The 14,324-nt window shown below is 39.3% G+C and overlaps 1 protein-coding gene across 4 annotated transcripts; it reads right to left on the minus strand.

Moving 5' to 3' along the window:
- Nucleotides 1-122: 122 nt before the first annotated feature.
- LOC133871211 (pentatricopeptide repeat-containing protein At3g18110, chloroplastic) lies at nucleotides 123-12,463 on the minus strand. Of its 4 annotated transcripts, none has more exons than XM_062308609.1 (5): nucleotides 8,762-12,463; nucleotides 8,486-8,686; nucleotides 8,096-8,186; nucleotides 5,464-6,263; nucleotides 123-601 (listed from the first exon to the last, which is right to left on the minus strand). In XM_062308609.1, the coding sequence occupies exons 1-4, from the start codon at nucleotides 12,415-12,417 to the stop codon at nucleotides 5,700-5,702; spliced, it is 4,512 nt and encodes a 1,503-aa protein (XP_062164593.1). In that variant the 5' UTR covers nucleotides 12,418-12,463; the 3' UTR covers nucleotides 123-601; nucleotides 5,464-5,699. The 4 variants fall into 4 exon arrangements, with proteins under 4 accessions (XP_062164593.1, XP_062164591.1, XP_062164590.1 ...); XM_062308607.1 differs by having other exon boundaries at nucleotides 5,459-6,263; XM_062308606.1 differs by having other exon boundaries at nucleotides 123-606; nucleotides 5,459-6,263.
- Nucleotides 12,464-14,324: the final 1,861 nt, after the last annotated feature.

The following is a 14,324-nucleotide window of genomic DNA, read 5'->3' on the forward strand; positions in this document are numbered from 1 at the left end:
TGAGGGCTTGATTTAATAGTTGGCTCATTCAATTAGGATCCAACTTTGATGCTGTAAAAAAAAAAACATGAAATCTCTTGTAAAATAACCAACGGTCCAAATTTAATTTTATTAAAAATACAAAAAAAAAAAAAAAAAAAAAAAAAAACCTTAAAGCTTGCTAAGGGACCACCTTGCCACATGGGTAAGGTGGTCAAGAGTTATGTCTTGGGGAGGTAAAAGATCATATCTCCATATAATATTATTACATAAAAACTGAAAACAGAAGAAAAATCTTTTCTCTATCATCACATGATTCTCATCCTCTTCCCTCACTTCCCCACCACTTCACCTTTTCCTCACCCAAATAAAAGAAAAAAGAAAAAGAAAAAAAAAAGAGACAAGAACCCAATGCCAAGCATATTTTGAAGTACTTCCAACTCTTCAGTTCAGACCATGATGGGTCACTCTGTCCTATAATCAACTCAATGCCAAGCATATTTGGAAATACTCCGTGGCAATTAACTTGAAGCGAAAGCCCTGAACTCCCATATACATAGGCACGGCAAAAAGTTCAACTCAAGCTTTAGCCAAGCTTGAGCATGGCCCAATCTTTACCGCCCTGAACTAAAGGTGCCAGAAACTCAGCGTTAGTTCACCTACAAGCAGCAACTAAAAGTAGATTTGATCATATAAGCAAGTTTTATCATTAACGAAACGAGCAGATTACATCAAATTCAGTACATATTCTCCAAGGATTAGTTTTTCATCTCATGCCATCCAAGAGTCAGCTTATGTTTTGATTCAGATTAGCTATTGTTGGTGCAATTTTTTTTATTTTTCAATTTGAAAAATATTAGTAAAAAGCTCCATAAGATGATATTTTCTCCTACCAATTCTGGCTAATTGGTGTGCATTAGGTTATAACAAATTCGTCTACAAAATGCAATGAAACCCAGATTCTACCTGATGTTTGACTATGTTATGCAGAAACGAAGTGAAACCAGAATATTCTCAGATTTTCAATTCTGGCAAGAATAGAAAATTAGAATATAACAGTGACGTAATTGTGTAAGATAGAAGTCATCAAGCTTGTGAGAGAGAGAGAGAGAGATTATAACTTTTCAGATTCTTGTAGATACCTTTTCTGCAAATGGAGTGGGCTATTTATAGAAGAAATGGAGTCTTTTTATGCAATTCACCTAGACAGTTTTCTTGTCTGTTTATTAACAGAAACTTAATTTTGTAATTAGCAAAAATTAACTGTTATTAACAGTCATTTAATTCTAATCGTTCGATCGCACTTATTATTAACAGTTATTTAATTATGAATGTTAGATCAAGCTATTAGTAACGATCATTTACTATGCTTATATATGTTTGGAAGAGCCTTAAAGGCATTCTAACAGTTCCTACTTCCAGAGGATCTTTTCCTGATTTCCTATGCTTATATTTGTTTGGAAGAGCCTTAAAGGCATTCTAAGGTGCCCTTCTTATAACAAGGAAGCATGATGGTTTGAGGGGGCCGGGGAGGGTCCTACGAACTCTGTCAGCACCTCTCCCTCAACTATGGAGCCCTCTATCATCCATCTGACGACTCCATTTTCCATCAGAGTTCCCGTACGATTCTTAAACCACGTTGTATGTGCTTCTGGTGCCAGAACTGAGGGTTTTAGCATGCGGTTTGAGGGGTCATTGGTTCTGGGCTCACTTTCCCAAAGTTCCTTTACTGATGATGAGGCAGACGATCCTCCTTTTCAAGCTACAGAGCCCTTGGGCTTTCCTAAGGTCGGGGATTGGGTGTTAGATCTCAGAGGCAGAAGGAGAGTTGCAGTCCCAAGTTTTAGTCCTGGGGCATTTTTTCCTTCTTTCGGAATGAGTTTGGGAGAAAGTAAGGGTAAGGAGCAGGAGCTTTGGCAGTGTCCAGTGTCGGTAGGCAGGGAGCTTGGGTTAGCCCTGACCAGTTGCAGTGAGGCTAAGACATCCCTGTCCTCAGAATTGGTTCTTCATCAACGGGTCGAGTCCAGGGAAAGTGAGCCCCTTAATATTCACCCTCGCAGCAATTGAAGAGCCTATTTTACCAGTTCCAAAGGCTTTGACTGGGTGGTTCAGAAAGCCAAGAGCTTCTGTCATATTGTGGGGTTGTCTTGCAAAGGGCTTGAGGAACAGTTGTTGTTGTTGCTTACTGCCATTGAAGCGAGCAGAACTTGCAATGGGCCGGTTAGTCCCTCTAGTACTCTTTCTAAGTATTAAATAGAAGGCATCGTGAGTTGAAGATGTTGGCTTGTTTTGTCAATTAAGACAGGTTTCTTCTCTCTCCTGATTAGGAGGCCCACTTTCCTATGTTTCTCCGCAAAGGCTCCCTAGAGTTTTATCATAAAGTTTCCTTTATTGCTTGATTGGGTTGAGTTGTTTCGAGTAGAGGGTATTTTAAGCTTGAGAATATGTGGCTTAAATCTGAAGGTTTTGTGAAAATGGTGAATTAGTGGTGGTCGTCTTATAGCTTTCAAGGATCCCATAGTTTTTTCTTGCTCGAAAACTAAAAGCCTTGAAACTTGACTTGAAAAAATGGAATAAGGAGGTGTTTGACAATGTTGAGAAGACGAAGAAGGCTATTTTGGTTTAACACCATGATCTTGATGCTATTGCAGAAGATATGAGGAAAAGGAAAGAAAGGATGAGACCACCAATGATTTGGAAAGGACTACTCTTTTGAAAGAAGTGAGTTGGAAATAGAAATCGAGGGCCCTTTGGCTGAGGGAGGGAGACAAGAATACAAAGTTTTTCCACTGTGTGGCAAATTTGAATAGAAGGAACAACACCGTGGATTCATTAGTGGTTAACGACTCCACCTCTTCAAATTCTACATAAATAAGTGAGAATATACTACAATTGTACACTCATCTTTATTCAGAACAATTCAATTGGCGGCCTAAACTGGCTGGCTCACTTGTAAGGCTAATCCCAAGCAATTTCATTATTTGTGATATCATTTCTTATGTTTTGAAGCTGTTTCGAGGTTGAAAATGATCCTGACTAATTCATAATTAGTCCCCATTGGCGCCGTAGATAATGTTGGAGGCTTGGCCAGTATCCTTGTTTGTAGTGTGTCCTCTGTGCTTATTAAGTATTTGATTCTTCATTTGGGGGCTCCATTTCAGGCAAAATCTATATGGAACGGTATTATTGAAAATATGGAACATTGCTTGGCAGGTTGGAAGAGGCTTTATCTGTTGAAGGGTGGTAGGATCACTTTAATTAAAAGCACTCTCCAATTTGCCTACTTATTTTATGTCCCTTTTCCCAATCACAATTGGAGTTGCTAAATGTATCGAGAAAATTCAGATGGATTTCTTGAAGGGAGGAGTCAATGACGAGTTTAAAATTTCATCTAGTTAGTTGGTCCAAGATCTGCACTCCATTGTCTTCAGAAGGTTTGGGGGTTAGGAATTTGATTTTGTTCAACTAAGCTCTATTGGGGAAATGACTTTCGCATTACACCACAAAGAGAGAGACTTTGTAGAGAGCAGTGGTGGAAGCTAAATACGAGAGCTTGTTAGGTGGGTGGTGCCCCAATGCGGTGCACGGGTCCTACAGGGTGGGGGTGTGGAAAAACAATAGGAGGGGGTAGGGGGATTTCTCTAGATTTGTGAGATTTGAGGTGGCAGCCGGGTCTAGGATTTGGCTTTGGCATGACGTGTGGGTTGGAGCTAAGAACTTGAAGGAAGTTTTCCCGGTGTTGTTTAGCATTGCTTGCTTTAAGGAGGCCTTGGTGGCAGACCACATGCAGTTTTCAAATGACACTTGTCAGTGGAATGTTACATTCATCAGATTTGTGCATGATTGGGAGATGGAATTGGTCACTTCATTCTTCAACCTCTTGTACTCTATCATGTTGAGACAAGGAGGCTTGGAGATAGGACATATTGGACCCCTTCCAAAAGACAAAATTTTAAGGTTAGATCTTCTTATCATGCGTTTAGTCCCCCGCTCTCCTAGAAGAGCACTTGGGGAAGCAAGGCGCCTTCGAGAGTGACTCAATTTGTTTGGTTAGTAGCGTTAGGGGGATTCATAACATTGGATAATCTAAGAAAAAGGCATGTCATAGTAATGGACTGGTGTTGCATGTGTATGAAGAGTGAGGAATCCATCGATCATCTTCTGTTCCATTGTGAAGTAACTAGAAACTTGTGGGTTTCAGTTTTTCGTCTAACGGGGATAGAGTGGATAATGCCCCAATGGGTGGTGGAGCTATTGGCGTGTTGGAAAATTTTGGGATTGTGTAAGAACAGTGGTCGAGTTAAAAGATATATTGTTCAAAACCCTTTATGGGTGAATGGTAACTGCCAATAGTTCTCGCTTCTCTAATTTTCTAGAATATTTGGATTTGTGCTCTTTTTCTTCCCCCTTAGCGGGTGTCTCTCTTGTATACTCTCTGTATACTTGGATTGCGCCCCTTTGTGCTTTCTATAAGATTGAATTACTTATAAAATAAAAAATATATATATTACAATTCAACTAAGATATATCGTACTAGCTGATTCTAGAGCGTACATAGCTGGTTTGGCTTTGCATTTAGAGAAATGCCTATAAGCTTATCAATTAAGAGGCTGATGCTTTAATAAATTATTGAATCGTGGATCCTAAATTGATCAATCAAAATGAATCATATACTAAAGTTCTACCAAACTAGGAAGATATTGTAGTTTTATCAACAATTTTATCCTAAGATATCTGGTTTCCTGTCAATTAACAACCATTCCAAGAATTTAAACCAAATCTCAATGGGACAGAGAGAGCATATTAAGCAACAGCAGCAGCAGGAGAAGAAGATTAAGAGGAGGAGGAGGAGGAGGAGGAGGAGGAGACCAAGTTTGCAAAGAACAAGAAGTTGGGAAGTAAAGCTGGAGCTCAAAACATGGAAACTACCATCGCTCACATGTCACCAGCATTCTCGGAGACCTTACCGTTGATTTTCACTGAAAATGATGCAGATAAATAGGAATTACAAGGGACAGGGCAGTTTTTGTCTTCTTTGTTTCCTCAATGAAAGATATAACAGAGAAAGATCTTCTATTGGGGTAACAAAATAAGATGGACTACTCCTATGCTTCAAAAAGTGATTATTTTTATGTAATTTTTTTTCCCCTTTCTTCAGGATAAGTAAGGGGTATTAGAAACGCAAATGGGCACAACCTATTTGCATTGGAAGAATCCAAAGAGAAGAGAAGGCAATATAAGAAAAGCTAATTTATAAAATCTTAAAAAAAAAAAAAACAAAAAAGCAGAAAATGAAGAAAAACTTCGAAAGAACTTTTGCAAGAAATAAAAGTGAAACCACTTTTCCTCCTTAAATTTGCTTGCCTCAAGGAAGTTCAATCACATGTAATAGAGGTGAAGGAAGATAAATGGCAAATATCAAGAGACGGTGCAAAAAATCAGTAAAAAGATTTAGAGAAAAAAATTCAAAACAAAGTACCTTACACTAGAATCTGAGCGTCTGTGATGATCTGCATGGAATAAGATGCTATCATCCAAGCATGCTGAGGCATAAACTGAGCATAATACCAATCTTCTATGACTTGTTCCGGGAGTGCTAGTGCAAATTGGTATCCAAGGATGCCACAACTTGCTGATTCCATCCAAAATATCAGTGAAATGGAAGTAGGAATAATTTTAAAAAATAAAGACAGTCATGCCATCCTTTTCATTTGGCAACTCTATTTCCAAGCTTGTTTTTCCAATCCAATCTCTTCAACGTTTGACAGCAGAGTTCTCCCAATATATTTCCTATTTCTAAACTTCTTGGTTTTCTTATCTCTCCCAAGCTCAACCATTTTCTTCATTTTTTCCAACTTCTCTTTCCCCCCTTCTATGTCAGCTCGAATGGCTTTCTCTCTTCTATCATCCGATAGCAAAGCCAATCTGGCGAACTTCTTGGGCCTCACTAGTCCAAGTCTCTCAGTTATGTCCTTGAATGCAGGAACAAGTCCGCGTCTAATGAAGCATCCTTCAATGAGTTGCATTGAGTTTGATTCAGGGAGAGATGGGGCATCTTTCAACTCAAGATCCAAGCAAAATGGGGAGTCCTTCAACCACATTCTAAGAGAGTGTGCCTTAGCCACAAGGAGCCCACTTCTTGTTCTACAAGGCAGAAAAGGGGATCCCATCTCCCAAAGGCAAGCCTTCAATGTGCTATTAAGGGAAACCATGTTATACTCTGCTGTCCCTGTTATCAGAACAACTGATTTTGGAGACTCTGGATAACCCTGCAATGATGCGTCCTGCCATAATATAGGAATCCTTATGTGAGAGACAATAATAATAGTAATCATCTTCTCAAAAGTCCAGTGACACTAATGGCTCTTATAGCAGACCCAGAAATCAGATTAAACTTATCCTCTGTCAATTACATGTTCCATTTGCATCCTTCTCAGATTTTGCATGTATATCTATATTACCAAGCTCACATATGAATCAGATCTTGATCATTTGTGTGTGCATGTGTGTTCATGCATGTGCACGAATGTGCAATTGTGCTAGAGTGCTTGAATTTATGCAGGTATAGATGTACAGACTAGTGCAAGGTTACATCTTTTACATACTAACCAACATTGGGTTAAACTTTTATTTCCCAAAGATGCAGATGTAATGTTTTATGCTTTTGCTATTCTAACAAAATTCTGTTGAATTGTGAAATTGCTTGTATTTTTTTTTTTTTTTTTGTCCTTTGGCTTTTCCCCCCTTCTCTCGGTGCTTAACCAAGAAGATATTGCAAAACAACTTTTTTTTTTTTTTTTATTCTTTTTATTTCAAAGAAATGCAAGAATAAAGTATTCATGACTGCTCTGTCTTTTTTTTTTTTTTGGCCCTCTTGGGGAGAGGGGCGTGTGGGAGACAGAAAATAGATGTGCAATAAATCCCAAATTAATAAAAAGAAATGAGTTCTGTTTTTCTATTGTGATTCCAACAAGATTCCGTATTGTAATTAATCAAAAGTTGGTCAAAGAACAAGAGTTGGCTGGTAATCCCACAAAAGGATCACAACTAACCATGTAAATATTGATCGGGAAACTAAAAATTTGAAAGAAAAAAAAATAGTGGATCACATGTATTCAGTTTGATAAGGTGCATAAAAGTCATCTACAACGGATTTCTTTAGATCCTCCATTTCTTTTCCACATTTCATAGAATTTTACTAAATTTCATTGGAGAGAATCATCACAATCAAGATAATGTGTGACTTATGGTAGACTCGATCTACTTCATATCCTGTCTGAAGCTGAAATAGACAAAAATTTGAAAGGGAGTGGAATTGGCTCGAGAGCATTCAATGAAGAAAATCTAAAGCTAAGATCCAAGATATTAAACATTTGCATGCTACTATTAGTATTTTTTTTATAATTAATTTAATCTCATTGAAAAGCGTAGAGGGGTGCAACCCTAGTACACGGAAAGTATACAAGACAATCCTCTATTCAGTAGAAAAGGAAAAACAAAGGTTCAAAAAGTCAGAAATAACCAAAATAAAATAAAATCTTCCAGTGACATGCTACAAGTGGCAGACATAGGATTCAGAGAAGAATATGCGGCCGACCCTGATTCAATGAAGAGGATTCATTTTTTTTTATAAGCAGAGACTTCTATCGAAGAGGATTTATAAAGCCAAACTCTATTTAATTGAAACTAAGGCTTACTTGAGTTTAGTTAAGATGGGTTGAGCTGATACTAGTGACATTCTACAAGTTCCAGTACTCATTGAAGGACAAAGATGTTTACTTTGTGAAATTCAGAAGTTCAAAAAACATTATCATAATTAAAGATACTCTGAAAAAGAGGGTGTTGAAGCTCAAGATTTGAGTTATTTCATAGGTCCTGAAAGCTGCTGAATCATTCCTGATCTTGTAGGAAAAAACAGCAGCAGCAGCAACAACAACATGATCATTCTGGTGAAGGAAAGTTATCCAGAAAAACACACTAGCAGTAATAATGAAAACAGTATAACAGCATTCTTAACAATGGCCATAAAGATGTATTCTAAACTTTTGACATGGCAGCCCCAAGACAGAGCTAAACATGATAGGCAAAAAAAAAAAAAAAAGAGAGGAGAATTTGCCTGCATATGGTCAAGCCACAAAGTAAGACCAACAAGAGCTGAACCAGCAGACAACTTTCTAAAATCAGCCCCCCAGTCCTTGTCAGCTACGCTGCATTTGACAAACAAAGAGGTATAAGCGAACCAATGGAAACTAGGGGATGCATACACTTATGATAAGAGAAACTAATCCTTTCATAGGATATGCAATGAATTAATTTGCACTTCACCCAAAGAGGAATGGCTCTTTCATACAACAAATTTGTTCATTCACTTCTGCATATCCAGCTCCTTCCCATTTAGTTGGTTACTCCCAAGCTACTCTAACATTTCTTGGCAAAAACCAGTTTCTAAACTAGATGAACAAATTACAAGAATAGATAGCTCAGACCTAGATTTCATAGCACCTACCTGAACACATCATGGCGATAAATGTTCCTCTTGATTGCCAATTGGAAAACCCATGAAGCAGTAGCCCGGAGTTCAAATGCCCACAACAGATCCCCCAAGGCGTTGACAAAATTAAAGGCTGCATTGTCTTCCATAGGTTCTAGTTTCTCTAGACAATGGTCTACCTCTGAAACTTGTGACTTGGATTTTTCTGTCAGAAGCCTACAATACAAGATTCATTAAGAAACAGATTAACAGGACAACAAAATTCCATTAACATTTGACAAACTAAACTACCTGATTGGAAGATCAAACCCAGCATCCCGGAGTGCATTTAAGAGTATAAGGACTTCACTTGTACGCTCACACAAACTTGCAGCCCTAATAAAGCATGTCCATATTCTATGATCTGGCTCCATACCAACTTCCTTCATCTCCACGAGCTTTTGGATTCCAGCATTATAATCTCCATTCTTGAGATACGCATCAATAACTGAACTATATGGTAGTGTATCAAGATTTAAGCCAGTTGCTTTCAAATTGTTAAGCACTTTTTCAGCTTCTTGGGGCTGCCCAGAACTGCCGTAAGAAACCATAAGCAGGTGCATTGTAGCAATTGTGGGTTCTACTCCTGCCTCTTTCATCATGCCCATTAGCTTTTCTGCTTTGGAATGATTTCCAGAATCTCTAAACATTTTCATCATTAGATGAAAAAAGGAGCGGTCTAATTTACATCCATTTGACCTCAACTCTTCAAAAAGTTCCTCGGCTTGTTCCAGCATCTGCTGCTTACCGAATGCTGCAATCATGCTTTTGTAAGTGTCCAACTTAGGTTCCAGACCCAGCCTTCTCATTTCAAGCATCAGTGACAAACCTTCTTCCGGTCTCCGATCCCTGCAGTACATTATGATCAAAGTATTGTAAGTGTCCTCATCTGGATTAATTCCAGCTTCTTGGATTTGCTGGTACACTTGAGCAGTCTTCTTGAAATCCTCAATTCCAGCATATAGCTTTAGAATAGAATTCCATATTGAAAGATCAGGTTTAAATCCTGCCTCTTCCATTTCAGATAACATGGCTTCAACATCCCTTACGCGTTTTCCCTTACACAATAACCCAATCATAATCCTGTAAAGATGCATGGTGGGAAAATAACCAGCAGCCTTCATTCCATGGTATATTTTCTTCACCTCAAAAATGTCTCCGGCATGAGTGAATGCTTCAAGCATCAACAGAATAGAACTTTTGCTTATCTTAAAACCCATATCTTGCAACTCCTGGATTATCACATAAAGCTCGTTTAATCTCCCATCAACAATTAAAGCTCGCAATAGACCATTCATGGAATCTACAGTTGGGGAAGGGCCATCTCTCATCATTGTATTAAAAATAGCCCTGGCTCGTTCATAGCAACCATCTGCAGCATAAGCTTGTATTAAAGCATTCCAAACCTTCCTATCCACTGTTGTACATTTTTGCCTAAGATTCCCCACCAAGCTTTCCGATTTCTGCCATAGCTTCAATTTCCCATATGCCTCAATAACATCAACATATATTGAGACACTGTCAAACGAAATGCCTTTCTTTTCTGCTTGATCAACCAAATGATGGGCTGTCTCAGGGAAGCCCATTTTACAATATATTAGCACCATACTTCGGTAAATATATTCAGAAGGTTCGACACCAAAGAATCTCATGTCAGAGAAGACTTGAGAAGCTTCACCAAAGAGTTCATTTTCTTCGCAGCCTTGAATCAGGGTTTCATAAAGGGTAGAACTTCCATTAAATGAACCAAATCCCCTAGTATTACTAAATTCCACCAATGCAGCATCCAGTTGGTGAGCCTTGCACAGTATGACAACCAGTGCTTCAGTCAACAGTTGCTTTGAGCCAGGAGCACGTTCTCTCAAGAATTCAAGCAATTCACGTGCTTCTAAGTGCCTGCCAGACAAACTATATGAACTCAAGATAGATAACAAACTATCACGGTCCAGTTCAAAGCCATTACTGATGGCCAATCTCAACATTCTAGCAGCATGGTCATAGCATCCACCCTTAATGAGAATAGAAGAAATAACTTGTGGATTCAGACCGCATATCTCTTCCATATCTCTAATCACTTTTTCAATACCTTCCAATTTGTTTTCCCTCACAAGCACTCGGAGCATGACCTCATAAAGAGCATGATCCGGCATGAAGCCATCAAAAACCATTTCCTGATACAACATCATGGCCTTCTTTGTCTCATTGAATCGCAGAAAGATATCCAACATAACTGAGTAAGCTAGATGATCAGGTCTAATCCCAGACCTAAGCATGCAATCATACGTTTCTTCAGCCTCTACTAGCTTCCCAACTTTGGCATACCCACAAATTAAAGCACTATAAGTCCGCAAAGTGGGTCTTACCCTTGCATCCAACATCTCTGACATCACATTTGCAGCTTCCATTATCTTACTTGCTTTCCCAAGTGAATCAATCAAAACAGTGTACGTAATCACATCAGGATTTCGGCCTGACAATTTCATGTCCCTGTAAAGCTGTAATGCTAAATCATGTTGGCCCTGCTTCCCATACATGTGTATAAGAGTATTGTATGTCATCTCATCTTTACCAAATCCCATTTTCACCTTTTCTTCACAAATCTCCTTCACCTTCTCTACATTCCCTTCTCTTGCAAAAGCATATAACAAAGAATTATACGTCACTGCATCAGGGAAAAATCCTTTTGACTCCAAATCCTTAAAGAGCTGCTCAGCTTTGCTAGACAGTCCACATCTCCCATACACTGAAATCATGGCATTATAAGTCCATAAATCAGGCTGACAATTATGCACCTCCATATCAATGTAAACCTTCAAAGCCTCCTCCAAATTCGATTCACGTGAACAAGCACTAATAAGAGTATTGTAAGTTATTATATCTGGCCTAAGCCCTGATCTCCTCACTTCATTCAAAAGTTCAATAGCCAAATTTGGTACCATAGCACCCGCCTTCAAACGGGCATTTATCAAAGTATTAAAACTCACGAGGTCTGGCTCGCACCCTCTTTGACGTATCGTATCAAGCAGTTGTTGGACCTTATCAAACCGGCCATTCCGCGCATACACACCCATCATGGCATTGAAAACTTGGACAGTATTACCCTCTGCCGGCTCCGCCCGGGTGAAGATTTCCACTGCTAAGGCTTCTTGATTAGCCTTGCCAAGAATCGACAGGATGGTGGCAAGCATCCTCGCATTCGGGGAGTACCAGTGCCGCAAATTCAACCACTCGTACACCTCCAACGCTCGCTGCCAGCTCGATTGGCCCACCCATTTCACCACAAAGCAATAATCGGTGGGCGTCATCTGAACCTGCTTGTCGTCTAACACATCAGCCACAAACTCCTCCGGTTTCAATCCTAAAATCCTATCTGTCAATAATTTCACTCTCTCCCTCCAATCTTTGGCTCTCTTGAGAGCCAGTTTTGTCATTTTCTTAGCCTTAGTCTTGCTAGGCCTCCCCAACATTTGTTGGGTTTCATCATTAACATTCATATGCAAAGATTCCGCATCATCCCCTTCCTGGGTTTCGTCTTTGGCCCCAGAATCCGAGGCTTTTAGCGAAAAACCGACATCCTCGACAACATGGGTCGGAGGAGGAGATGCAACAGTGAACTGGGTCTGAGAGGATGGGTAAGTCTCGGTGAGTTTTAGGTGGGGCCATCTCACTGATGGCGAGGCTCTGCTATATTTGAATTTCTGAGTATTATTGTTATTATTAACATTCACTTGGTCAGAAGAATTGCTTGTAGTGGCAGTAGTAGCAGCAGAAGTCGCAGAATTGGAAAAGCAAGAGAAAGGGGTGGTTTTGCCTTTGCATTTGCATACCTTAGAAGAAGAAGAAGAAGAGTCTGCAGAGTGCAGTATCAAGGGTGACGAGGTAAAGCCCAGCATTCCTGTACAAGCCATGGCCGCAGTCGGTCAGCTGAGGCGGTTCGGTTCAACGCTTCCAGTGTTGAAGCTTGCGGAAGTTATATTATTGGACTTCGGGTCAAGTTGGATAGGCGGGTTTGAAGTCGTTAAAGCCGAGACAGTACACACCAGTGTTTTTCTTTTCTTTTTTCAAATGCAAACGTAACACTTCAAATTAATTATTAATTTTATTTATTTATTTACCAATATTTTTTTTTTTTATTTTGAGTGGAAATAGATTGAACTTCTTTATGCAAATAAAAATTTTTGCTCCGCGAGTACAATACTATGGATAAAGGGAGGGCACTTTTCCACCTAGATCTTATTTAGAGAATGAGACAAAACATTCTTTGCTAACACATGGACAGCCAAATTGGCTTCTCTTTACATGATGGACCTCCAAGGAGAGGAAGGAAGAAAAGGTAAACTGTATATCTTCTAACAGTAGACCATGAGCCTGGTTACATATCTCTTTCCACGTCAGTATCGACATTACCACCAAGGAATCTCCTTCCAAAATCACCTTAGTCCCCCCCATTTCTCTGTCAAAAAAAACCCCATACCACGAGGCTAAAGCCTCAGCCTACATAGGATCAACCACAAAAGGGATCTGGAGAGCCCTTGTTGCCACTATCTCACCTTCTCCATTTCGATAAAAATACCCACTCCCATTTTTAATCCCTCTTTATTAATTGAAGCATCCACATTAATCTTCCAAACGTTGAAAGGTGGCGGAACCCATCTGATAGGGAGAGTTGGGGTCTCCTCGGGAGGTCGATTGCGACTGTGAAAAACTTCTAGAAAATCAGCTATATCCTACTTTGCTCTCTCAATCACAAAAATTGGAGAGAAACTATGTTCAAAAACAGCCTTATTCCTCCTTAACCAAATCAGTCTGTGCTTCTCCCACCTCTTCTATACTCAACTTAGCAAACAATTGTCTTACAAGGTCCATCCCATCGTTAGCCACCAAAGCTAATTTCTGGATTCATCTACTCCCTTCTTGTCAAACAGTCATCGTTGAAGGACAACTCCACAAGCTATGTACCACCATTTCTGGTTCCTAAAAACATATGGGACAATCCGAGCAAGGAGTAATTTTCCTTGCAAACAAATTTTGTGTCACTGGCAACACATTGTTACACACAGACCAACAGAATTGCCTAACCACAGGGGGACTTGCAATCTCCAAATCAGATTCCACAGTGGGTCAACCGCCACTCCTCTAGAACTCTCCCTTAGCTTGGGTCCTTCTCGCATATACAGATAGGCATTCATGACTGTAAAAACTCCTGAAGAAGTACCATGCCACACTACCCGGTTAGGTTTCATCAAATGACTAATCAGCACACTCTCAATCCGAGCCACTTCTCCAGGGTCAAAGAAACTGGAAAGTACCTCAAAATTCCATCAACCCGTATTTTGGTCAATTAGAGCAGCCACCTTAGTATTAAGATCCAAATCTGGGTGAGGATCTAAAGTGTCAGTTGTGACTTGAGAGCATCACGTGATTCACGTCAGCCTTATTTAATGAATATTAAATAGAATTTGAGCATCTGGCATTTCTCTTTCAAGAAAAGTAAATAATTTTCTCAGTTTATCTGATTTATTAGAAGAAGAATTTTATATTTGCAAAGGCAAAAAATTTACCTCCTCAATTTTATGTTTATGAAATTTTTCAACAAAAATTTGAACATCAAAGAGTAAAGATCAAAAGATCAAAAGATCTAGCTTCGAAGCCAAAAAAATATCAATCTGCACCAAGGATACCATAGACTTTCCTTATCAATCTTAAGGAATGGAACATAACATTTAATATATATATATATATATATATATAGAACGGAATCACCAACCAATGATTTTTCAAGCCCGGCTTGCATTCTCGGCCAATGTTTGGCTTA

This window comes from Alnus glutinosa, chromosome 6 (assembly GCF_958979055.1).
Source record: "Alnus glutinosa chromosome 6, dhAlnGlut1.1, whole genome shotgun sequence".
NCBI lineage: Eukaryota > Viridiplantae > Streptophyta > Magnoliopsida > Fagales > Betulaceae > Alnus > Alnus glutinosa.